This window comes from Mytilus californianus, unplaced genomic scaffold (assembly GCF_021869535.1).
Source record: "Mytilus californianus isolate M0D057914Y unplaced genomic scaffold, xbMytCali1.0.p SCAF_1, whole genome shotgun sequence".
Lineage (NCBI taxonomy): Eukaryota > Metazoa > Mollusca > Bivalvia > Mytilida > Mytilidae > Mytilus > Mytilus californianus.
The window spans coordinates 125,405,552-125,432,658 of NW_026262581.1; the positions used below are offsets into that span (position 1 = coordinate 125,405,552).

A 27,107-nucleotide genomic window follows, 5' to 3' on the forward strand; every position below is an offset into this window, starting at 1 on the left:
TCCAAGATGGCCGCCAGCGGGGGACTTAGTTTAACATAGGACCCTATGGGAAATACATACAAATGTCTTCTTTTAGAGAACCACTGAATGGAATGAAAGGAAACATGGCATGAATGTTCCTTATGAGGTGTTGACCAAGTGTTGTTACTTTGCAGTCAATCCATCATCCAAGATGGAGGCCAGCGGGGGACTTAGTTTAACAAGGGACCCTATGGGAAATACATACAAATGTCTTCCTTCAGAGAACCACTGAATGGAATTGAACCAAACATGGCATGAATGTTCCTTATGAGGATTTAACCAAGTGTTGTTTCTTTGCAGCTGATCCATCATCCAAGATGGCCGCCAGCGGGGGACTTAGTTTAACATAGGACCCTATGGGAAATACATACAAATGTCTTCTTTTAGAGAACCACTGAATGGAATGAAACCAAACATGGCATGAATGTTCCTTATGAGGTTCTGACCAAGTGTTGTTACTTTGCAGTAGGTCCATCGTCCAAGATGGCTGACAATGGGGGACTTAGTTTAACATAGGACCCTATGGGAAATACATACAAATGTCTTCTTTTAGAAAACCACTGAATGGAATGGCACAAACATGGCATGAATGTTCCTTATGAGGTGCTGACCAAGTGTTGCCACTTTGTTTGCTGATTTACTGTTCAAGATGGCCACCAGGATATTTTATTAAATAACGGGACCAATATTAAACCAAATTTGGCTTTAATCATTATTTGGGTATCTGTTATGATTTTTATCTATCTTTACATGATTTCTAAGACCAAAGTAGAGTCAGGCGAGCGACACAGGCTCTTGAGAACCTCTAGTTATTTTTGTTTCCTATATTTAGTAAATTTTTCCTACTTTTCACTTATAACAAGTGTTTGGGGACATAGAATTACTATTCAGTTATTTATTTTTGGTTCAAGGATTTTTAACATAATACACATAATACATTATTTTTAAAAAAAATGTTCATTATATAATCTTGTTTTACTTTGATATATTTAGTTCATGACAAAAGCATTGATTTTGTATTGACCCTCAATTGTTTTTGGTCCATAGAAGATTTGAAAAAAGTGATGCTATTTCCATTCCAAAAATGCCTGCAAATTTATAAGAAAGTTGCCAAATTTCTTGTAAATGTCAATGAGACATCAATCATATGACAAAAAAATAAAAGACACCTAGAGGTTAACACAAAAGACACCTAGAGGTTAACACAAAAGACAAATGTCCATACAATTTGTCAAGCTTCAAAATATCTAAAGCTTAAAAATGTTATAGATCAATTTATCTAACAAAGAGCCTTCAGACATTCTAGAATGTTTGTTTCTATATTGATGATATGCACCTCACATTACAAACACATTTTCAAGAATTCTATTTCGAGACAGTTCAACTTGTCAAGATTCAGCCGTATTCGTTAAAGAAGTGCTAACTTATTTTCTATCATCATTCTATTTCAGTATGAAAGACTTAAAGATGAGGAAAACAGAACAGTAGGCTATGGAGGTCCTCTCCCACCTCCAGTACGGGAGATAGAAAACATATCTCCTATGTCAGATACTAGCATGAGTATACATTTACCTGGAGAGGTGAGTAATCTACCTCCAGGAATGATCTCTTAAGTCAGAATCTAGCATGTGTAAACCTTTACCCTGGGAGTTGAACTCTACCTCTAGAAAGGATCTCTTATGTCTGCAGATACAGTATACATTTACCTGGACAGATGAGATATATACCCTCCTTTTTCTGATACTAGCATGAATCTACATTTACCCAGAGAGATGAGTTATGTGCCTGATTCCATTTTCTGATGCTATGAAAATAAAAATATGTGGTATAATTGGCAATGAGACAACTCCGTCAGAGACCAAAATAATGGAAGATAAGTTATAGGCCTCCTTTTTTTGATACTAGCATGAGTATACATTAACCTGGAGAGTTGAGTTATCTGTCTCCAGGAAGGATCTCTTATGTCAGATACTTTCATGAGTATACATTAACCTGAAGAGTTGAGTTATCTGTCTCCAGGAAGGATCTGTTATGTCAGATACTTTCATGAGTATACATTAACCTGGAGAAGTGAGTTATCTGTCCCCAGGAAGGATCTCTTATGTCAGATACTTTCATGAGTATACATTAACCTGGAGAGTTGAGTTATCTGTCTCCAGGAAGGATCTCTTATGTCAGATACTTTCATGAGTATACATTAACCTGGAGAGTTGAGTTATCTGTCTCCAGGAAGGATCTCTTATGTCAGATACTTTCATGAGTATACATTAACCTGGAGAGTTGAGTTATCTGTCTCCAGGAAGGATCTCTTATGTCAGATACTTTCATGAGTATGCATTAACCTGGAGAGTTGAGTCATCTGTCTCCAGGAAGGATCTCTTATGTCAGATACTTTCATGAGTATACATTAACCTGGAGAGTTGAGTTATCTGTCTCCAGGAAGGATATCTTATGTCAGATACTTCATGAGTATACATTAACCTGGAGAGTTGAGTTATCTGTCTCCAGGAAGGATCTCTTATGTCAGATACTTTCATGAGTATACATTAACCTGGAGAGTTGAGTTATCTGTCTCCAGGAAGGATCTCTTATTGCAGATACTTTCATGAGTATACATTAACCTGGAGAGTTGAGTTATCTGTCTCCAGGAAGGATCTCTTATGTCAGATACTTTCATGAGTATACATTAACCTGGAGAGTTGAGTTATCTGTCTCCAGGAAGGATCTCTTATGTCAGATACTAGCATGAGTATACATTTACCTTGGGAGGTGAACTGTCTACCTCTAGAAAGGGTCCCCTATATCAGACACTAGCATGCATGTACATTTACCTGGAGATTTTAGCTATCTTCCTCCAGCAAGGGTATCCTATATCTGATACTAGCATGAATATACATTTACATGGATAGGTAAGTTTTCTACCTTTAACAAGGAATGTGTAAAATATATCTCCAATGTCTGATACTGGCATGAGTATGCAATTTCATGGATGGTTAGTAATCTACTTTTAAAATACCAGTATGTATCAGATATTTTCAGGTATAGTATTTGTCTTACCGTTCATTATTAAGTGCTTACTCAATCTTGGGTCCAAAATTGTAAGTTTTTTAATGATTATAAATGTTTCTGGCACTGTTATTAAGTGAGAAAAGTGTCAATTGTAAAGCCTGCACTACCTATCAGTCACACTACCTATAGACTTTAGGATTTAGGGATTAAGTTTAAAATCCTTTGAGTAATTGCAGACTTTTTTTGCAGTTTAAATCTAGTTCTGATTACTTAAAATATTGAAAATAAGAAATAATTTAAGTTCTTTTAAGAACCGTTAATTAATACTAGTGTTACTCATGATGTTTTTCACAGAGTAAGCAGTTTGGGAGATTAGGAACTCAAGATATAGGTACTCGAGCATTAGAGCTTAGAATCAAAGCGGTGGGTACTCACTGTGTCAAATTGTTTTTGTGCTTTGTTTCACAAAGTCATAGATTTGAGGACTTGGTGTGAAACAATTCATGGTATTATAATGTTTACAATGGTTCAGGGCATTTGAAATACACACATATATATATATATGAAATAACAGACATAGCACATTTTACACAGTGGTGTCAATTTATGATAATAAGATTAATTTGTTTTTTAATTAGTTTTTTACATGAAGTACTTATACTCTGTATTTTTGTATTTTTTATGTTAATATAGATGTATTGATCGTGTTGAGTTATGCACTGCAGAAACAGATTTCATTTTGTTATTATTTATATATACAAACTTACATAATAAATTGTTTTTAAATATTGTGTGCCTTAGGTTTTGAAAAATTTTCAGTAATCTGATTAACTTTATGTTATTAGGTTTGCCTACAATCAGTTTGGAGTACATATAGTACCTACTTGTTGAAAAAAAAACAAGATATTTCATTTAAGAATGCATTGCTTCTTTTTGTGGTTTTATTTGGGTAAAAGCATTGGCCAAAGCATATTTTGTTCTGCACTTCATGTGTTGATGTGTGTACCTGTCAACATTTTTACAACCCTATTAAACCACAACCAAAAAATAAACAATTCTTATAATTACATATGAATGCTAAAAACCCAGAAATTAAATATTCAGTAAAATTTTCTTCTGTTTTGTATTAAAAATTCCTAAACTACACATTATTGTAACCTTGTCATGGAGAGCACATGCAGTCATTGATGTTGCATTTTATTAAGAAATAAAACATTAGTTTGAAAAACCATCATATTGTTGTCTAAAGATCAAAATGAAGAAATCTTTTTGAATAGTTATGTTTTGTAGTGAATTTAATTTTTATGGCAGTTAATATTGTGAAAGCTTTGATTTCAAATTTGTTTTTACAGTCTGAATGACTTGTTGTTCTGTATCTTCCATGTATATTTCTGGATTACCTGTATTGATTATTTCTTCATTATAATTATTTCTAATTATTATTTATACATGAACCTGTACACGTAGCCCCTTTTATACAAAGTTAAAAGTTTCTACACTACCATAAAATTTGTTTTATAAAGTACCCAAAGACATATAAAAAGTGTTGAATATTTAAGGTGTACAGTACATGCTGTAAAGTTGACAGATAATTTATTATAAAGTTTTTACTATTGTCAAATTAAAGTCAGATATCTATCAAATATATTTGATTTTGCCATTTCTGATAATGTGTTTATTGAAATACCCTGTTCCTAAGATATTAATGAGAACTGTAAGAGATGATAGATTTCTTTATGTCAGACAGGGTATCATTTATTTATTTTGATCCTAAATTGTAATTTGTTGTATTCACTACTTCACGTAAATCAAGAAAGCTGAGTATAAGTAATCAAACGTTGGAAAACGTCTTACTCTATAGACAAATTTGGAGGTCAAAAACGATGTGATTTATCATAGATCAATAAAACAATTTATTGTGTTTGGTCATGGATCTTTGCTGAATAAAAATTAAAAAATATTTTATCATAGGTCTTTGTTGAAAAAAAAGTCCAAAATACTTTAGCATGGATCTTTGTTAAATTAAAAGTTCAAAATAATTGGTCATGGATCTTTGTTAAATTAAAAGTTCAAAATAATTGGCCATGGATTTTGTTAAATTAAAAGTTCAAAATATTTTGAAACTGCTTTCAGAATCCAAATTCTACAAACTAGATATTTTTTACAGTCTAGGTCTCTAGGAAATGGCTGAGATGTACAGTAAAATATATTAAAGGCTTGTAAATCAGTACAGAGCTTACTTGTTGACTATAAAATAAGTACTATAAATTATTAAAAGCTTTAACTGTTAGGATATACTTTCTTCTAAAAAAAAATCAAACAAATTTGATTGTTAAACAAAACTGACTTTGATTCCACATGTTACGAAATTTAACATTATATCCACAGAATATTTCTTTCTTTAATAAAGAAGAAGTGGATTATGTTTCTTGCTTGTCAAGATAATAAAAGCATATACAGATATGATTGTAATTCTGACATTCTTTTGTTACTTTATGTTTTCTTTTAAATTTTATTGTTTGTATAAAATTACGAATTTAATTGAAGTTTATTGTTTAACTTAAATTCTTAAACTGACTTTTAGATGATTATTTGATTTTTGTTTATGCAGAAATTCAGAAATTTTTGTGCATTTATTACTGCCATTGTTGAACATGGACAAAAATGTGAGATTAGATTTTATGATTTCAGGAAACAATGCACTCAAATAATACAATAAAAATATGAGTTTTTATTATTACAAATCCTTTCTAGTTGCAATATTCACAATAACAAGAACATTGCAAACATTTCTGTATCTACAGAAGATTTTTGTTGTAAATTAACAGATAGACATATTACCAGAGTGTCAAAGCCATACTATTCATTTCTTATTGAAGTGACAAAACATTAGAACAGCTGCACAAAAGATGTAGAAAGTTGGACCATATATCTACTCTAAGGGGAGAAAAAAAGTGACTGTATTGTATTGAACATGTTAAAAAACGTTTGATTTCAGAAATCCAGATTTTCTGAGTGTCTTTTCCGCAGAATATGTTACATTTTTTCATGAAATTTTCTACATTTTAACTCTTGATGCTGATTTTTTTACCTTTATTTGCATAGTTATGCACATAATATTGAAGACCAGTTTAGATATGGCAGTTTTGCTAACTTCTACATCTTTTGGTCTCTGGTGGAGAGTTGTCTCATTTGCAATCACACCAGATCTTCTTATTTTTACAATCCAGCTTAAAATCCAGATTTTTGTTGATTACCTTTTTGTCTGCTCTATGGTCGGGTTGTTGTCTCTTTGACACATTCCCCATTTCCATTCTCAATTTTATTAAGAACTGAAAGAAGTTTTTTTTCTTCAATAGCTTTGAATTTCATAGTTATATTTCAATTAAAAATCTCAGACATTTGTCTTTTATTTGCCAACTAGCAAAGACAACCGTACCTATAAAATGCTGTTGTGAGATCACTATTTGCATGGTAACCCTTTAAAATATGGAACCCAATTTGAGCCCCCCAAAAAATATATTTGTGAATAAGCTCATAAATTAAGCCTGTGTAAGGTAATGGTTTATTTGATATGAGAAAAAAATTAATGGTAGCATGTTACAGTTAAAGTTTATTTCAGGTGTATAAGAGGAATCCAAACCTTACTGATTATAGAAGGTAGTAATGTTAAATTGAATTTAAATTTCAGGACTACCCACATTATAATCCAAACCAAGAAGCTCAGCTTCGACAGTTAGCAGAGAACCATGGTAGACAGATGGAATATTTACAGATCAAAAATAGAGATCTGGAAAAACAGAGAGAAGGTAAGGTAGAAACAAATTAAACATTCATTTTACTGTTTTTGTTCGAAAATTTACTTGTGAGTCTTCTGCATCAAAACGTTGTGAGTTAAAGTTTCAATTGAGCTTTAATATTTTAATTTGTTAAAGCAGTAAAATTTTCCTGGGGATATGTTCGTATTCAAGAGATGACTTACTAATAAATAAGAAAATTTCTACAGTTTGGAGATGTTTTATCTTTCTAAATAAAATGCTTTATATAATCAATGAATTGGCAGAAAGTTGGCTAAAAAAAAGCAAATTTTAACGTGATATTTTTATATTGATATTTAACATAGATATAAGGAGACGGTTAGAACAACTTGGTCAACGAGTGCCAGGAAAAAATAATTCTGCAGACTTGCTGGCAGAACTTAGAGCTCAGGAGGAAAGGAATCAGAAAGCTCTAAATGATCTCAGGAGACAGTTATTTGAAATGGGTTCAAAACGTGTTAATGTTATGTGAGTACTTAATAAGAAACACTGTGATTATGCATTAAAAAAAACCCCACAAAATGTGAAGGTCAATGGAAATATCCACCAATAAAATTTGTAATTTATCAGTAATGAACCTAATCAAATGTCTTTTTTGAAGAGTGGGTTTTGTTATTGATGTAGAAAAAAAAATGATATGCAACATGTGTGCTTCAGGGAACTTTTTTGGATATATTTTACAAAACCTGCAATCTATGACTGTGTTTAATGAACATTTTTATGCTTCTAATACATGTAGACAATTTTTGAGTCATTATGTGGGGGATCTTGAAGTGTTTTCTTTTAATAATGACAACAAATTTTAGTGAAGTAATGGTACTTTTCAAGAACTAAAGAGTGATTATATGAGTATTAAAAGGTTCAATGACAGACTGCTGCATCTGTTCTGTTTCCACAGCAAGTTTGAGATTTTAGAAGAAAATATTGAAAGATCAAGAAAATTATTGGAGATATTCCAAGAAAAACTTTATATTGATCCAGAATTTGACTGTTTGGTGTCACTGCATCCTAAAGTTGATCAGTCAATACAACTGAATGAAGATTCCCTAATGAGTGTACACAACTTAGAGAATTTGACCACTAAAAACCAATCAAACATGTCAAAAGATAATATTACAGTTTCTTCTGAAACTGATAAAAGGAGTAGCTGCTCAACTTGCTCTCAACCATCTTCTCCTCACGCCATGTCAGAGGACATACAAAGACATCTATCAGAATTCAAAAATAAACTGAATTATCTGTCTCAGAATCTGCCACACCATCGTAATATGAGACATAGGTTGGTTGTACTGTTTGTTTTGGTTTCCAGTTGTTGAAGATGTTTGTGTTTTAGAACCAGTTGATGTTGACTTGTTTTGTTTAGTTTTTGTTGATGCTGTATTTTGTGTTAATAACTCTCAAGTTGATTGCATAATGACAGTTCATTTCATGTTATGGGAATTGAAAAATTCAATAAATTCGTTAAATTCAGATTTGTATTTTAACATAATTCCTTTCCAACATTGATCCACAGGGGAGAGTGGGGTCTCTTCCAATATTAAGGTATACACAGACATGCCGCTGGTATGGGTCACATTTTTGGAATGTCAGCTATATCCATGGGGTGCAATATTATAGAGGTAATATATCAATGAGTCATACATGTTCATTTTCTGTTAAGATGTCTGTAAAAACTGTGTTCTGATTTTTGTATCTCATAATATGAATGACGAATCCCATGTGGTAACCATCTCATTGAAATAAGATGTCATGGAAGGAAATATATATAAATGGGTAGGAATTTTCGACTCAATCAATATATGAATGGGGGGTGTTTTTCAAACCCCAGCCGGATGTCTGTACCAAAAGTAATAGTTTTAGATCCCCCTGTGCATGGATCATAATGAGTTAACAAAATGTTTTTCCAGTTTTATATACATTGTATATACATTCATTGTGCATTAAGAATTTGACTGACCTCAAGACATATTAAAGTGTTGTGAATTTTTGTAAACCTGAGGTTCAGAGCCTCTTTTTTATGATTACTTTTCTTTTAGTGCTAATGATTAAAAGAAAAGCCAGTTATTCACATTGCATATTTCTACGAGCTTGTTGAATTTTACGACAATTTTGAATTTTCATCTTATTCCAGAGACATACAAGATGTTTTGAATTGGAATGTGACTGGCATTGGTAACTTTTTTAAACATATGATAGTGGAAATTTGTGAAAACTGTCTGTTCACTTTACAGATAGTGTAAAAAGTAAATGTTGTTTATAGAATCTGTTGTGATATTTTTCTTTCAGAGAAGTAGAAAAGCCCATGAATTATCCTCAGCCAATCATACAGCAGTCTCTTCCTCCACCACCCCCTCAAGAAAAGGAGAGGAAATCATATATTTATCCTGTTTATTATGGAAGTTCATTAGTAGCAGAAATCAGGTGATTATCATAGATTTATTCAAAACCTATATATTACCTCCTCCCTAAAGCGGTGACATCTTTTATCTGCTTTAGGATTGGGAACAGGGCTTCCAAAATTATTTTTAGCCAGCCAGACATTTTATATATTATCCCGATTTTAATCCCTTAAGACTAAATAAACAAAAGGCAATTATGTTATTCAGTTGCTGAGTTGGCCATTCCAATGACTGACATTTTTTGAAGAAATTAGAAATTAGGATGCATAATTAAATTTCACACCTGTGCACATGCGCACACATGTACTAGTTCAAACAAAGACATGTCTCTGGTTCAAACAACGTGGTTATGACGATTTTTCATTTTCACCTTTTTAATTTTTTCATCAAATCATATTTGTAAACGTATTTCTGATAATTTAAATCTTTTTGACTAAATTAATTAGATGCAAACCGCTGAAATGTAAGAAAATAACTTTGAATAGACCGATCAATGTCCGGTCACCTGAACAGGTAAATTTCAGCTGTTCGACAACTAATTAGCCTTGATTAAAATGAGAAGGTATTAAAGTCGGGGTTGTTTTTATAGTACTTAATGATCATGTCACTTTTATGACCGGAAATGTGTGGCTGTTAAAGGCAAAAGGTTGGGTCAAAAAGATCGCGAATTATGTTAAAATGACCGTCTCTTAAGAAAGCCTTGAAAACTAAAAAGTAGATGACCGTTTCATGCTTTGCCCAGCCGGACTTTTATCGGACATTATACAAATGTCCGGAATATATGACCGTTTTGGAAGCCTTGATTGGGAAGTCTTATTCATTTATAACAGAAAAATAGACTTAATTTATATATACATGTTGTTTACAACCTCGTCCTGTGGTCTCTGATAGATAGTGTCTCATTGGCAATCATTTCACATATCCTTATTGTCCCCTGCGCGACGCATTGCGTCTGTCTATCCATCCGTCTTGTCTTGTTAGCGCTCTCACGTGTACAATTCTTGCAAGATTTTTATCAAATTTATATCAAAGATTTATATAAGCCATGTCTTGGACAAGTTCGAAAATCAGTGCCGATCAAATACTTTTAAAGGAGTTACACCCCTTGAAAATATCAATTATATTGGAAATTGCATTGTATTTGCCCTCAAGCCTTCATTTCTATAAGATATTTGTAAAAAGTTTCAAAGAACAAAAAAAAAAGTTTATATTTAGCTATTGCCTTTGGATAGATAAAATATGTGCAATGTGGGAGACATTGGCATTCTGTTCTTTTATTTTTATACTGTAACATACTAAATCTTGTTGAGTGAGAAGTCTTTTATTGGATTAAGCTTCATCAGAAGTGTTCTGTAGTACTGAAAAATTTTACAAATAAAATTGAGAGGATACAATATTATAAGGAAATTCTGTCCAAATAAAACCTCATTTACTTTGGCTTGCTTTCATGTCTATGTTTTCACATAGTTATATATAATAAGTTTTACCTTGATAGAACAATACTGAAAAGTGAATGCTTTTTCATCTTAATTCATTTCAAATTAAATCTTGTTTTATCATGACATATAATGAAATGTTTGCTTAACTACAGTATAATGGCCATCATTTTCTTTGTACGAATTGTGGATATCAAACAATAGAGCACAAAAACTGTATTTAGGATCGTCTGAAAAATAAATGTTGACAGTTGATTGTTAATTACTAGTACCTGTTGATGTAAAATATGATTTATGTTCTTATAGGGAATTGATTTTAATTTTAAGGAATTGTAAGCATGAAAGGATGTTATTGAAATATGTATAATAGATTTAAAAGTGAGTATAAGAAAAGACTTATGTAGGATTAATTGGCTCTTTTCTTACTATTGTTATGTTGATAAATGATTTCTATTGTAGCAGTTTTGTTATACATTGAACAGGCTTTCATCTCTTTTCAGAGACAGAACCAAGGGGTTAAGTAATCGACGGAATGTTTTGAAAAACAACTTATATTTTAGATCGTGTCTTTCTATTTTACGAGATATATACCTCATTATTCAGTAGCATTTTTAATTTGAGGTTTTTGATATAATTATACAAATTCAGAATAGAAATGGTATATTCTGTTAGGGGAATTTTATAGTTCCTATTCACAATTGTGAATACAAAATTATACTAGAGTAAGGCTGCTTTTATAAAAAATAATAATTGTAGACTGTTATCATTGTCGATAAATAATAAAATCTTTTGAAGCTGTTTTCGCCATCATTTCATGTTCTGTGACCAATATAATTATTTTCTATACTTCTACTTTTCCTTCGAATAAGAGTCAATGGTGTATTATATATCAAATAAAAGACAGTAAAATGTGTTCTCCTTGACACAGTTGTACTAACTGTTTTTATTTCTTTACAGTGCCATGAGACAAGCTTACCTTCAGAATGGAGGGAATGAGAGGGATGTATTAGATCAGTTGTCACAGATGCAGGCTGAGGCCCAGAGAATCGAGGACGAGATGAAGAACACAAACTATGATAACAGACATAGAGGTAATCCACAGATTACCAGGATTTATTATACAGAAGGTTTATCATAATAAAAATGAATATTAGTACATTTAGAAAAAAAATTAAAAGTATCAATTTGTACTAATATGACATTCCTTCGTTTGAAATGTCTGTTTGTTTGGATCCTTGTATTTTGCATCTGATTCAGGGATTAAAAATTTACCTTCCTGCTTGTTAAAGATATAAAGCTAGGATGCAAGGGCTTGAATCCAGGACTTTAGACATTTAACAAAATATATAATTCAATTAATAGTTTTTGGACAAATTAAGAATTATTTTAAATGGCTTTCTAAATCATTTTTTTTTTTTCTTTAAGAATATATTGATTTCCTTAGCCATTTTGATGTTCAAAAACTATTTTTTTCAGAGAAGAAACCAGATTTATCTGGGAAGATGCAGATGATAGAGATGGAGAACGACAGACTACATAAAGAACTTATGTTATTACAAGAACAGAACTTTTTAAATCAAAATAAAAGGAAATCAGACAGAGAAGGTAAATATGAAGGTCAATCTTATCGCAAAGGTCAAGGGCATTCTTATCACAAACATTTAGATCACTTGCATGGTGAAAAATCTGAGCACATATCTTCAGTTAAAGCAAAATGGCAAGAACTGCAGTTCACTAAAAAAGAATTTGAACCAGAGACAAAGGATTATGGGAAAATTGTAAATGACACTTCAAAAGTGGAAAATTTAGAGTATGGCAACCCAAGAAAAAATATTTCTGAAAAACCAATAGTTCCTCCATTGGATTTAAGTTCAATAACAGGACAGAAGTCCAAAACAATTGTGTTGCCACCGATTCAGAAACTGGATGACAATAACTTTGCAGCTGGCTCTGATTACACATTTATAACTGAAAAGAAGAATATATCTAGAAATAGGCCAAAGCATGTCTACGGCAACCAAAGACATCATTATAGAAATGTTTTACCGGGTAGACCATTGCCAAAGATTAATGAATTACGAGATTTTCCAGCCAAAACACATAATATAGGAAGAACTCAATCTTTATATGTTCCAAGAAAAAAGAGTGGCTCTCATAAAGGTTCCATACGGAGTGAGATTGTTGGTGGCAATGTTGATTCATACAGGTATCCCATGAAGCATCTGATGAGGAAAGGAAGTTTTGCTGGAACTGATTTGGTTGGTGTTGTCCGAGCTTCCAAACCTGGAGATGGACATTCGAAGGTCACGTTTGATTATTATGATCCCAAAACTAAGAATGATATGAAATATGAGACTGTGACAATTAAACAAAGGGAAGAACTAAATCCTGACAATAATCATGTCGTTCATACAACAACTTACAAGGAGGAGAAATTAAACGGACATGTTTCATGAGTTGTAATGACTTAGACATTAAAGGGATGCTGCCATATATTTTGCATGTATTAATAATTGTCACATACTTAATGTCATTCATTATATTGGTATAGGCTCATCATGAATAAAAATACTCCATGAAATACATCAAAACTTGTCTTACCTAAACTCAAACTTTCATCAAAGGAAACTTGTATCAATATGTAATGAATATCCATTTGAGATTTAAAACTTGTAAACTAAGCAATGGTCTAGTTCAACAGAATATTTAGGTCTTAAGTAGTTTGATTTTCACTATTTTATTGCTTTAATTACAGAGAGGGACAATAATTATCAAAAAAATCAATGAAACAACAGAAATTCTAGTTGTACTATATTCTAATAATAATCTTAATTTGGGGAAACAAGTTCAACAGAAAATTGTCAGAATTTCAAGTAATTTAACCTCATTACTTCAGCTGAAGATTATGGACCATGGTGCTAATGTTGAAATAACACAATATCCAAACTGTTATCCTTCGTTATCAAGCAGTCAATGAATCATCTTCAGTCTTTAAGTGTCAAGCCATGTGAATCATATATTTTACTAAACAATAGATTTGTTGTCTCAGTACTCAAGCAATCAATGTATTTGACTTTAAATGAAGTTGACAGAATTAAGTTAAATAATTAAAAAAAATAATACAACATGGACCATACTTTGTATGTGTGATGATGGTTATGGATGACTGTTAAATGTCCAGTAGTATTCTGTATGGCTCTGTCTTCTTTCTTAAGAATTAGTATTGCTAATCATTTAGAAAAGACATCAGTGCCCATTTTCACAGTACTCCCAGTAGTTGGCTGTTTAAAAGATAGAAATAAGTTGTACTTATGGGTTCTTAGTGGTCATTTTAAAAAAGAGAAAATAATAAAACATGCTGAATAAAGTGGTAGCAATGATAAATTTGTTTTTATACCCCACGCAACGAGTTGCGGAGGGTATAATGTTTTTGACCCGTCCGTCCGTCTGTCCGTCCGTCAGTCCGTCAGTCCTGTTTCTTGTCATCGCAACTCCTCTCAAACCACACAACAGAATTTCACGAAACCTTTTTAGATAATAAGGACATACTATGTAGTTGTGCATATCGACAGGAAATTATGATTCAATTTTTTTTCCTGGAGTTACGCCCCTTTGAACTTATTTGCCCAATATACTACTGCAACAGTTTGTCATCGCAACTCCTCTCAAACCACACAACAGAATTTTATGAAACCTTTTCAGATAATAAGGACATATTACGTAGATGTGCATATCGACAGGAAATTACGATCCAATTTTTTTTCCAGGAGTTACGCCCCTTTGAATTTATTTGCCCAATATACTACTGCAACCTTTTGTCATCACAACTCCTCTCAAACCACACAACAGAATTTCACGAAACCTTTTTAGATAATAAGGACATACTATGTAGTTGTGCATATTGACAGGAAATTATGATTCAATTCTTTTTCTAGGAGTTACGCCTCTTTGAACTTATTTACTTAATGTACTACTGCAACAGTTTGTCATCGCAACTCCTCTCAAACCACACAACAGAATTTCACGAAACCTTTTTAGATAATAAGGACATACTATGTAGTTGTGCATATTGACAGGAAATTATGATTCAATTCTTTTTCTAGGAGATACGCCTCTTTGAACTTATTTACTTTAATGTACTACTGCAACAGTTTGTCATCGCAACTCCTCTCAAACCACACAACAGAATTTCATGAAACCTTTTCAGATAATAAGGACATACTACGTAGATGTGCATATCGACAGGAAATTACGATTCAATTTTTTTTCCAGGAGTTATGCCCCTTTGAACTTATTTGCCCAATATACTACTGCAACCTTTTGTCATCGCAACTCCTCTCAAACCACACAACAGAATTTCATGAAACCTTTTCAGATAATAAGGACAGACTACGTAGATGTGCATATTGACAGGAAATTATGATTCAATTTTTTTTTTTTGATACAATTTTTTTTTCTTACACTTATTTTATTTCTCCAATGACATTGTGGGGACGTGGGGTATGTGAGCGCGCTCACTAAGGTTCTTTCATATTTCATGGAAATCATTTTATTGGTAGGGGAAAATGGAATGATTTGAATAAACCTTCCATTACATTTGGCAAGTAACTGACAAAACCAATCACATATCCTTAGGTCAAGTGACATTGTCAAGTTTGTAAAATATTCAGAGCGAGTCTTGATCCCCTACACGTAGTACAGATAAGATTGCTCAGCCACTGAGTCTCTATAATAAGTAAGACTGTGAGAGGCCTTTAATATGAAAAAAAAAAGCTGAAAACCAATGTAAATTAAAATGAACGATTGAATTTGAAATAGATTTAAAATATAGGACTGAAGTAAGAATGATTTCAAAGGAAATCAAACTTGTACCCAGATTCAGTTGGTCTTTACCTGGCTTTTTTAAAATTAAATCAAATTAATCAATGAAAGATTGGTTTTTGAAGAAGAAATTTAAAGTTTCCATTGAATGAAGTTCCACTGAGAACAATATCTATTGTATTTATTCAATGGGACAGTCCACTTTGCATAAAAATAAATAGCCAGGTAAAGACAAACTGATTCTCTGGAAAGGTATTCTTTTCTTTGCAATAAGTGATCCTTGAATTTTATATTAATGACTATTAATTTGTTATTCTTCATTCTAAAAGCTAATACATGTATCATTTATAAAGTACTTGTGGTGCTATCTTTTATAAGTTTCAAATTTTATTCTTTTTTAAAGCAATTTTGCATTTATTCCAATCAATTCTTTCATAAAATTGGTAGAAACTTTATGTATTGTCATATTTAGACTTGTATCATTCTTGTTTAAACTTTTTATTTATCGACACATTTTGATTGCTTACATCATGTACATTTAGTAGTGCATTTAATTTATTTATTTTTATATTATTCTTTAATGAAATAAAAGAATGGGAAAAAAGTTGCACTTAGTTATTCTTTGCCACAAAGATATCATATTCTTCATATGCTTCTCATGGGAAAAAAATTTTAAGACTTTAATTTTTATTGACCGTCAGAGATAATTTTGGAAAACTAAGAATAACTTCACTCCGCTTTTGTGTCAATTTCAATTTTTTGTTGGTTAAACATATATATATCTGATTTCTGGAAGCATGTCTTTTAAACATGAATTTATTTAAAATATTGGCTATGGAAATTGTGTATGATTTAAAATAGAAAAAAGGATAAAAGTCAGGAGATATGTTATAATTAGAATCAAGAGGTAATAACACACTAGGGTCAAATCGACAAGAAAGGGAAATATCAAAGGTCACTAGGTCAGCACTTTATTTTGCACTGAGTCCTTTATATTTTATTTCATTGCTGGTACTACTTGGAGACTCAATTCTTACATAGAAATGAGAACAGGTCATATTCAAATGGTTGCTTTGCTAGGAAAAAACCAATAAAAAGGATGTGAAAAACATGTTATCTTAACAACAGGTATCTTAACACAAGAACAAGATTACTTCAGTTAGGAAATGCAGTATGAATATTTGATACTGGAAGACTGGAAGACACCAATACATTGTAACTGCAATTGAAAGAACCATTATTTCACAGAACAAATATTTATGATAAATAATGACTATAATTTAAAGATCAAATATGTATACTTGACTTGACATATAAATAGTCAGAATTTTCTTTATTTACATTCAAAAGATTTCATTTTCACACAAATTTCAATTGACCTATTATTATACAGAGTACAAAAAATTGAAAACATATACAAAAGTACAAAATATTGAATTGAACCATAATTAAGTTTCAAAAAGATTTTAATAACATAGCATACAGAACTTCTATTCAGAAAACATATCAGATTTATTTCTAACAAGAAATGGTGAATCAATGTATGCATCATTAGAACTTAATCTTTTCATATTCAAATGCTAAAGATCAACACAAAATAAAACCACCAAACATATCACATGATTGATGAGAATAGACTTCAAATTGAAAATTTCAACTTTGATTCAAACTATCATGATGATCATGTTAGAGCATGAAATATAAAATATGTTATGAAGTTTGGTATATATATATTGTCATGCATGATCAGATGTCACCTTATTCAAGGTGCATTTTACAGGTATAGAAACTGAATGTTTTCTCCATACAAAGAGAGATAAATTGTTTTTCTGATGTCTTTTAAATCCTAAAATAATTGAATTTCATTTTGGCGATTTGTACTATAACTCTCAACAACATCTTGGGTGGTGAGTTTTACCATGTGATTCTTTTATACTGTTGTAATCTCTGATAGGATTATGATAAAACATAAGGATATATTGCTCCTTTCCTGTATCTTTAAGGTAGATAGGGTGTCTTCCTCCATCTTGCATTTTGTAATACATGAAAACAATCGGTCTAGATCTTTAATAGAATGTGCAAATTTTTAGAGTAGTAGGTAATTCATGTGTAAGAATTTTCATTTCAATATAGAAAATGACATGTTTTATCATATTTATGGTTGTATTTTACAAAAAACAGAAAACTTTTGTTTTGATTCAATTTTTTCCAACTTTGCCACATAAGGGGAGGCAACTCAAATGTAAGGGCAGATAATTCAGATAAGGGTACTTTTACAATAGAATGTGTTAGGAATTTACCTATTTTATTATGTAGCAAGAAAACGGGTCCGGTGACCCCATTTTTTCTTTTTCTTATCTGAAAGCATACTATTAAAGCTATCTTCTCATATTTTATCTCAAAATTCTATGGCGTAGTTTTCGTTTTATGGCAGAAAATAGGGTTTTCCATGCATAATCTATACAAAATCTGTTAATTTTGAACAACCTGTAGCGTGAAAATAAGCCCCGTGACCCATTCTTTTTATCATTTTTTTTTAAAAAGCTTGATATAAACTACATTTTGGCAAATTATTAAAAAATTCTATGGATTATAATTTAGACACCCCATCTACCTTAAGGGAACAAGGTCTGGCTAACAAGATTAAACATTACATAAATAAGACATAACTGAGAGTGTTAAAAAAGCAGATTGTTACCCTGAGAAAACTTTTTCAACTTACAGTTAAGAATGAACAAGTTTTATGTGTTAGGTTTTATACAAATACCAGAGTGTATTTCCTATTAGTGGGAGATGGTAACTAAATCTACATATTATATACATACAACTGACCTCTAGATGTCTTTTGGTTAATTCTGTTTTTGAGTTGCTGTCTTATTGATCAGTACCCCACATAGCCCTTTATTCATGTGTATTCTATTCTTGAAATGTATTGTTTCCCTTGTAGACTTGAAATTATTTTGATGAAAAATGAGTAGTTTCCTTTTATTTTTTGCTTCAGATGAGTTAGAGAGAGAACTTCAGAGATTAAGAGAAGAACAATTAAGGAAGATGTTAGAATTACAGAATGAAATAGCTTTACTGAAACAGAGGGCTCTTTGGGAAAGAAGACCAGATCCCCCACAAGCCCCACCCCCACAACCGGTAGGTTAGATAACAGGAATATATCAAGACTTTTTTAATTTTGATCTGTATAAGTTTTCTATTTAAGTTTAAATTTGTTTTACACTTGTTTTAAGTGTTATTTTCTTTTTTCGTAAAAAAAACTTTTGTTCTCAGAGTATGACAGTTTCATTCTATGTTAAATAAACTTTCATTTGATATTTCTAAAACATGATAAACAGTTTATCAAGAAAGGTTGATTTTTACCAACTCCTGATTTGGCCAAAATCATTTTATATCTTACATTTGACAGCATGTTTGTACACATATATATAGATTAGTTGTTGTATTATGGTTGTATGGTAGGGATTGTTTTTCTGGGAGCACTTTTTGGTAGTTGTCTGTTCACTTGATGTTGTATTGCACTTTGCTGTCAAAATGTTATTTCATTATTTGTTTACATCAGTCTTATCATTTCAGAATTTTAACTGTGGTATCTCTGTAATCAGCATGCATTAGAATTCAAATTAACCAAATGCTAGGAAACAAACTTCAACAATACTGAACAGAGGTATTGCATACAATGTGTTTGAAGCTTTTATATAAATTTATAAGAATTTAATGTTTTGATGAACCTTACCAGAATATGTTGCTAAGTATTTTGACTGTTCCAATTTTCAAAGTAATGTTGAATATGTTAATGCATGCTGTACATTGCTTTTTCCATGGTAAAGATTTTGAAATGCTTTCAGTTTTCAAAATTGTCAGATTGCCAGAAAAGTGTTCCCAGAGGAATGGTCACTATTGCCATTCACATATTTTGGTAAAAATCGACTAACAGTTAAATTGTTAATTAAAACAGAAAAATGCAGAAATGCCTTGGCTGTTACAGAGACCCTATGTTGATGTGGAACCAATGCAACCATATGATCAATAGTAAGTACTTATTGTTACTATGGTGATGGCCATCTGTGTTTCAAAAGTGATAGTTCATATAGGAATTATATATAGAATTGTATATAGATGGATCATAATCTAATTTTGTGCTATTGTTCCATTCTGTATTGAAAGCAATCTGAGTCACTTTTTTGTGATATTAGCCAATTAATTAAAGAAAACAATTGTTAGACAAAATATGAAGTAGAAAAAACCAAATGTTCAAGGGCAAAATTCTAGACCTTAGGAGCCTACCTACATATAACTACTGCTTGTCAGGTATATATGTTTGACTGTGACATAGTTTTCCCCTACTTTCACACTTTTATAATATCATGCTGTCAACTGTGTCAATTGATTCCTTGACTTCAACTAGAATTACATAGCAGGATTCCAATAACAATGGATCTTTAATTTTCTTCCAAGTATTTTCAAATAGTTCCATGGGATTGAGATCTTCCCTAAAATCATAACACCACATTTATACATTCTTTTATTAAATCTATTCAAATAGCACCATGGTACCATGCTACCATGGTGCTATAAGACTCTGGGGAGGACACTAATCATGACAAAAAGTAAAATACAATACAGTAAACTGTGACCCTGTCATATCATTCTATTATATATTGGTACTAGCAAACAGAAGTATGCTATGTTCAAAGATACTTGATGTGCTACTTTTGTAATAATTTTAAGCACAAATTGAAAGGACATTAGCATTATAAATGTAGAACTACTATTATTCCCAAACTCTAAAAGTGGTGGCTATATTGTATTCACCTTGTCCATCCGTCCGTCTGTTTTCTGTCTGTGTTTAGTCCAACAAATATTTTTGTCACCCTTTTCTCAGGAACCAGTAAACAGAAATGCTTTAGATTTGATCAGCAGCTTGACAGTGATGAGTTGTAAGGTGTGAGCACTTTTCAGATCTGACTAAATCCTACTTCCTGTTTTCAGATTTAGAATTACAGTATGTTGAATGAACTTGCAATTTTTTGTCACAGATTTCTTCAGTGCTACTGAACAAAATGAATTTATTCTTATCAGCAGCTTGACCATTATTAGTTTTAACATGTGAGTGCTTTTTGGATCTGTGTGACACCCATTTTTTTTGAATTTTTCAACATGTTTTATGAAAACAGATATTTTGGTCACACTTTTCTAAACAATTATTAAACAGAATGACTTCATATTTGGTCAGCAGTAGCAGTTGTAACATACGAGCACTTTTTATTATACCCCCGCTTTAAAAAAAGTGGTTATACCCCCGCTTTAAAAAAGTCGGGGTATACTGTTTTACCTCTGTCTGTCCATCCATCCATCCGTCAGTCCATCCATCCGTCCATCCGTCAGTCTGTTCATCTGTCCCATGAATATTTTTCGTCTCATCTTTCTCAGGAACCATCATAATGATTTCTGAAATTTGGTTTCAGGGTTTATATAAGTCAGCTATACTGTGTGATGCGTTTTCAGATTCATCACTCAACAACTTCCTGTTTACCGAACACTTACATTGGGAGGCGGGGGTATCATCATTGAGCAGTAGCTCTCAGTTTCACTTGTTGGATCTGTCAGTCACCTACTTGACCACCTGTTTTCTTATTCTAAAAGTGGGGGAATGCTTAGCATGACAATCAATGCAATCTTGTTTGTTATTATGATTAACAACACTTCTTCGTGATGTAAAAAGGGTTGTTATGAATTGGTCATTTTTATAAGGGTTGTCATTTATGTATTTAATAAGATATGAAATAGAGAGTATTTTGATTTAGGAATACCAAAGATTCTCAGATATTATTTTAGTTTAGATAATTAATTATTTTAGACTAGAACCAAATCCATAGTTACAATGAAAAAGAGTTCAAAGAAAAAAAATTATTAAATGAACGAAAAAATAAAAATAAAAGAAAAACATCTAACAATATCTTAGGATATTATTGTTGTTTGTAAGTTAATTTTCAAGATTTTAGGTTTTCTAAAATGCTAGTAATTAACTGTAAACTGAATTCTACTTTCCACCAGTGTTATATGGAATGCTGGTATACCTAGAACTGTAATTACTTGTCCAAGGTCATTACGTGCATCATTTAAAGTTGTGTAAGGTAAAATGGAGGTTTGTTGAAGCTTAACTATGGCTGCTATACACACCCTTATTATATATCTATAGAAACTGATAATCAAATTGTATTAATTTTTTACCAGTATTTATTGTTTTGCTAGATTTTTATCACATTTTTATTTGGTAGATATCCATGTGCAAAAGAATAAGAAGATGAAATTTTTCTTTATTTACAAATCACTACGATGAATTTAGCCTTTCTAAGATTGTATTATCTTTCACAATGTTAACTTTATTTCGGCTCTTTTTAGTCCTAATAGGTATGTTCCAACAGGTCATCACACATGGGTATCTACCCAATACGGAAAGATGTCTAGGCAAGTCCCACCCACTGCTCGCCCTGAACGTGATTATAATGCTGATATTGATGAACCTGATTAAATTTTATTAAAGTTCGTAAGTTGATGAAGCTACCTCTGTTATTACTCACCAGGCACTGCTTTTAAATTAACATCTGAAATATGTATTGTATCTATTCCCAGTAGTTTATGTTTAGATGGATAAAAGTGTTGTTTTGTTTTGAATTCATTTTCTTTTAAGGACATTTTTTGTCTCTACACATATGATTAAAATCAGAAGAAAAGTTTAAGGTTAGTAAATTTAAGGTGATCTTTGAAGGAACTAAGAGATTTAAAAAGCAGAAATTAGTCCCCTGTATCTAATTAAATTAAAGTTTACTATTAGTTTCAGACTTAGATGGTTTTGAAAGTTTTGAGGTTAGTTTGCATGCAATGTATTTTGGTCTTCAATTAACTTACTGATGAAGCACACTTTAAAATTTGAGTTGGCTTTTGTGATGGTTTATGGGTATGACACGAATAATTATATTTTACTTGGAATCTGAATTTTTGATTTGCAAATATTGGGATGATTATTCTCTTGTAAATTTTAGCACAGACCGGTTTAATCGACAGAATTTGTCCTCGGCATTCCACACATGGGTTTCTACACAGAGTAGGAAAGGTTACCCTGATCCTAAAAAAAATGATGAAGAAAATGAAAATCAAGAAACAACTCCTAAAATAGTGGAACTGTAGAACCAGGTTTAAAACCCTAGACATTTTTATCTACACAAAACCTCTAGTAATCACATGTAGCTTTCAAAATTTACTGAAAAATCTGATAAGATTTATTTTTACTATTTATATACTTTTTAATTCCCCCCTGCTTTATATACTTATTATACTAATACACAAGCATGACATAGCACTATTGCTTAATATAGTGTGATTTTTTTCAAACAGTTAATAGAAATTTTTGGTCAAATTCTTTTGCATATTCTTTCTTAAGTTTCTACAAAATGAAATTTAATGAAGTTCCTTATCAAAATAAAATTATAATATTTGATACTTAAATCTTTGATTTAAAATTAATGTGACATTTGTATAAACAAGTAATGAAGTTAAAGTTAAAAATGTAATAAAGTACTTGTAAACAAAATTGAAAACATGACATTTAACAAAATAAATTTCAATTTTTTTTAAACTTCATTGTATTTGTCAGAAATTTAATTCAGATTTTCCTCTTTTGAATAGGGCCAAAATGTGTGTAGTACTAACAGAGCCTTCAACAAATCTCCATATCAAGCCAGTGACTGCATTGCAATAACTTTGTACTTGATGAATGCATTGCAATGGTTGAAGTGGACATCTATAGTTTTCTTTTATAGTGTGTTTAGATGTTGTACTTTATTACATGGGCTGTATGTTTGTGAACTTTAAATGTGTGTCTTGCCAATACATATGGAAAACTCACTTAAGAATTATTTTTTGGTTTTTGTTTTATAAGGCTGTAAAAGTGTTGACTGAAGTATTTCGTATAAATATGAATATTTACTATGTCAGCATCTGATAAAAACTAAGAGTAAACATTTTTTGTATGAACATTTTCGAAGTTGGTTAATTTTGTTTGTCGTACTTAAGGCCCAAAAGGCTGGGTGTTCTATTAATTGTTTTTATCTACACTGTATTTGTTAAAAAAATACATGTAACTATAACGAATAATTTGCTTAGTTAGTTATAAAAAATATTTGCACAGTCAACACTTTAACAACCCTAAAAAACTACAAAAAGAAGCATGCAATATAATTCTTATAGCAACATTTTAATGCTAATACCTGAAAATTGCAAGTCAAATCAAGCTATTTATTCATTTTGTTATGAATATTCCTGTGCTCTGTTATAAAGTTGTCACATGATTGTTGTCTTCCAATTAGAATATTTCTTTTGCAATTCAGATGAATGCATTTGCAGAGGAATTTCAATTTTTTTTAATAGTTTTTGTTGGGAATTATAGAATAGCAATTTATTAAAGAAGACTAGAAAAACTTCATTACACATTTTGTTATACCCTCAAAAAAGGTGAATTGAAGATTTCCCATTCTGTAATTTATGTGTGGTTGCCAACCATGAATACGTCGAAAAGAAATGGTCTACATAAATGGTGTCTGATACTGTTTTTGATATAAATAAAAAATCCTGTAATAGATCTGAAATGCCAGAAGTAGATTAGTTATGAAGTATTAATTTTACTTTTGTCACAAAACTGGTCTTGCAACCAAACCTAACAGCAGTTTACCCCTTTAAGGAAATATTTGTCAGAAGAATACCGGGTAATTCAAAATTGAGTCAAGTATACCAAAAAAATAAACAAGCTTTTATGAATACATCACTATACACTTAATCTTTAAACTTGAAGAATATGGCCTTGGACAAAAGTATTTCATCAAAGTCTACATTCCTTTTGCAATGTATATAAAAAAAATATGTACTCTGCAGATAACCAAAAATTTTATTATCTTAGTCTCACTTCTCATTAGACTTCCATGAAGTTTAGCCTGAATGCATCTTTAAATGAACTTTTCTGATTATTTTGAAATAAAAATATTTCCCTAATTTTATTAATTTTAGTTTTAAAATTTATCTTTTCCAGAAAGTGACATTTTTGAATTCTAAGCCAAACAAAGTTGCCTGAACCAAGGCTTTGTAACAATATTGTTTCACTTTTTATGGTACCAATTTTTGCTATTTTTGCCATGGAATTTTCACTTTTGATTTTTCTTGAAGGTTTTGGTATAGTTTCTTTTTTTTTGTAAAAGTCTTGAAAGATCGTCATAAATTTGAGTCTATCATAGTTATAATAAGAATTGTGCTTTGTAAACATAATTTTGCATAAATTATATATATGAAGTGACTTTGACATTGTGGAGATACTTTTGATTCATGACTGAACAATTTATTTTCAGCTCGTTTCTGACTATCAACCCTCAGATACGGAACACTTTAACTAGAGAACAGTATGAAACTGTACGCTATAATGAACCAAATAATGAACTGTAATTTTGTATTTGATACAAAGCTTTTGTTGTTTGTTTATATGTAGACACTTCTGTGTGGAATCTAGCTTCTTCAAACAAATTTGTTCCTTTTGGAAATACTATTATTATAGTCTGGCATCGTATGGAGTATAAACTAATCTTATTGAGTATATAAGGGATTCTGCAACCCTTAACTAATTGACATCAGTCGTTTTTGTGGTGTCTGACTTCTTCTCATGTTACTTTAAATCTGTGGTGTACTGAAATAGTATAGATAAAGGATGTATGTGACATAGTCTGATGAACTCTGAAAAAAATGTATACATGAGAGTGAGAGTGGTATGTAAGAGTTATTCAGTGTGCTTTGTTTTCACTATAAACTTCAAAGGGGGTAAGGGTCATCTTTAAACCCATATCCAAAACATTGTTGAAGAGGGATTTATTAGAGTCTTATTTTTATTGCTCTTTTCATTGTTAAAACTATGAAAAGATTCTCTATGGACCTCTATCCTCAATCAATCTTCTTTGTCAATAGCATAATAAACTGTTTTGGTTGATACAACTGGGAATAGTTGGAGTTTTGTTATATCATTTCGAAAAGCAACAACCACATAAAGTAGTTAATTTTTTATTGTTAAGTTGTTCAATAATGTGGTGTATATGTCATTAAGAAACCAACCCAACAACAACAAGATGAAATACAGGAGATAATTGTATAGCCATAGTATAACTGAACATTATTGAATAAAATAAAATTTGCCATGAAGTCACAGGATTGCAAATACACCTGTTTTGTAGGCAAAATTAGAAAATTACCATTGCCCTGACATAAAATTTAGAAAAAATAAATAATTCTGACTGAAAAGATATCAGTCCTGTTGCTTTCAGTTTAGTAGAATATAAATGACTATTTCCATGAAAGAATGATAAGGTTATGGGAAAATGAGAAAAAGTTCAAATCAACAAAAAACTATTCTTGTGCTAATAGAATAATTTACAGAGCCAAAATTTCTAACATTGTCATACAAACTTGAAAATAGGCTATTTAGAACTTAATAACATACCATCTAGTACATTAATATAATCTATCAGAAAGTGGAATTGCACCATTTTATTATTTTCTAATTCTAAGATTGAATCTTAAATACTTTTTCTGTAGCTTTAACTACTCTATGTTCAATGAATACGATTATTATAATTATATTTACGAAATTAAGTATGTATCTTATATTGCTGTTATAAGCCATTGTCTGTGATATTTTATGTTACATTTGAATTGTAGAATTTACGCAATAAATTATTTTATGAATTTGTATGTTTTAATTTATTACAGTCAGAATATTCTGAAGGATAATCCATAAAATGATTCACACCTTTTCCCCTCTTTACAGAATTCAATGGTCATTAGGTTTTAAAAAGTTTCTGCAAACAGTTTACTGTTACACCATCACCATGCTGAATACTTATCAAAGTCGTCCAAAGCCTATACCAATATATGATTGAAAAGAGATTGGTAGATGTACATGAAAAATATCCTAAATTCATATTTTAAACAAGCAACATATGATTGGACCTCTTTTTTTATCCCTTTATAACAAAAAATAACAAGGTATAACATATCTACAAAATAACATCATTCTGATTTTAACCTGTCAATATGAATTTTGTCAAACATCAGTTTTAGGCATTCAAATTTCTTGAAATTTAGGGAATTCCTTGTCTGCATGTGGATACGCATCACCAATCATTTCTTAGAAACAAATTAACTTAAAGCCATAAAATGTGGAATGCTTCTTGGAGAGATTGACAGTGTGTGTTACAATGAAGGTCATATGACCTATAGTTCTCAGTTCAGTAGCATTTATTAATTTTAATCTATCTTAATTATGTTTAGTTTTATACAAGAGTTCAGTTCTCATATATTAGTGACCTTCGATCTTATAACTTGGTGTAAAAATGTAATAATGGAAGTATGACAACCATCCATACAAAGTAGGTTACTGTGACCTACATTTAATTTGTTATTTACCTTAAATACTTACACTGGAGCTGAGATCATGGATGCTAAGTAACCTTCAATCATATAATTGGTGTAAGGATGTAGTATAGTATAGCTATAACTTAAAA

The 27,107-nt window shown here is 31.1% G+C and overlaps 1 protein-coding gene and 1 long non-coding RNA gene across 6 annotated transcripts in view; one reads left to right on the forward strand and one right to left on the reverse strand.

The window, feature by feature from the left end:
• The window catches only part of LOC127733070 (uncharacterized), a 101,703-nt gene that overhangs the window by 28,502 nt on the left and 46,094 nt on the right, over positions 1-27,107 (forward strand). For 2 of the 5 annotated variants that reach the window (XM_052242374.1, XM_052242382.1), the window contains 7 exons: positions 6,722-6,839; positions 7,154-7,316; positions 9,135-9,269; positions 11,641-11,774; positions 12,160-12,288; positions 18,506-18,648; positions 19,469-19,542. In XM_052242374.1, coding sequence (XP_052098334.1) covers positions 6,722-6,839; positions 7,154-7,316; positions 9,135-9,269; positions 11,641-11,774; positions 12,160-12,288; positions 18,506-18,648; positions 19,469-19,542 — 896 coding nt within the window. Of the gene's footprint in view, positions 1-1,472; positions 1,602-3,384; positions 3,454-6,721; positions 6,840-7,153; positions 7,317-9,134; positions 9,270-11,640; positions 11,775-12,159; positions 12,289-18,505; positions 18,649-19,468; positions 19,543-27,107 lie in introns of all 5 variants that reach the window. The other 3 variants (XM_052242347.1, XM_052242355.1, XM_052242365.1) reach the window with 3 other exon arrangements.
• On the reverse strand, positions 13,551-15,372 carry LOC127733097 (uncharacterized). The gene is made up of 2 exons (XR_007996738.1): positions 14,883-15,372; positions 13,551-14,377 (listed from the first exon to the last, which is right to left on the reverse strand). It is a non-coding gene; the product is annotated as an uncharacterized LOC127733097 (long non-coding RNA).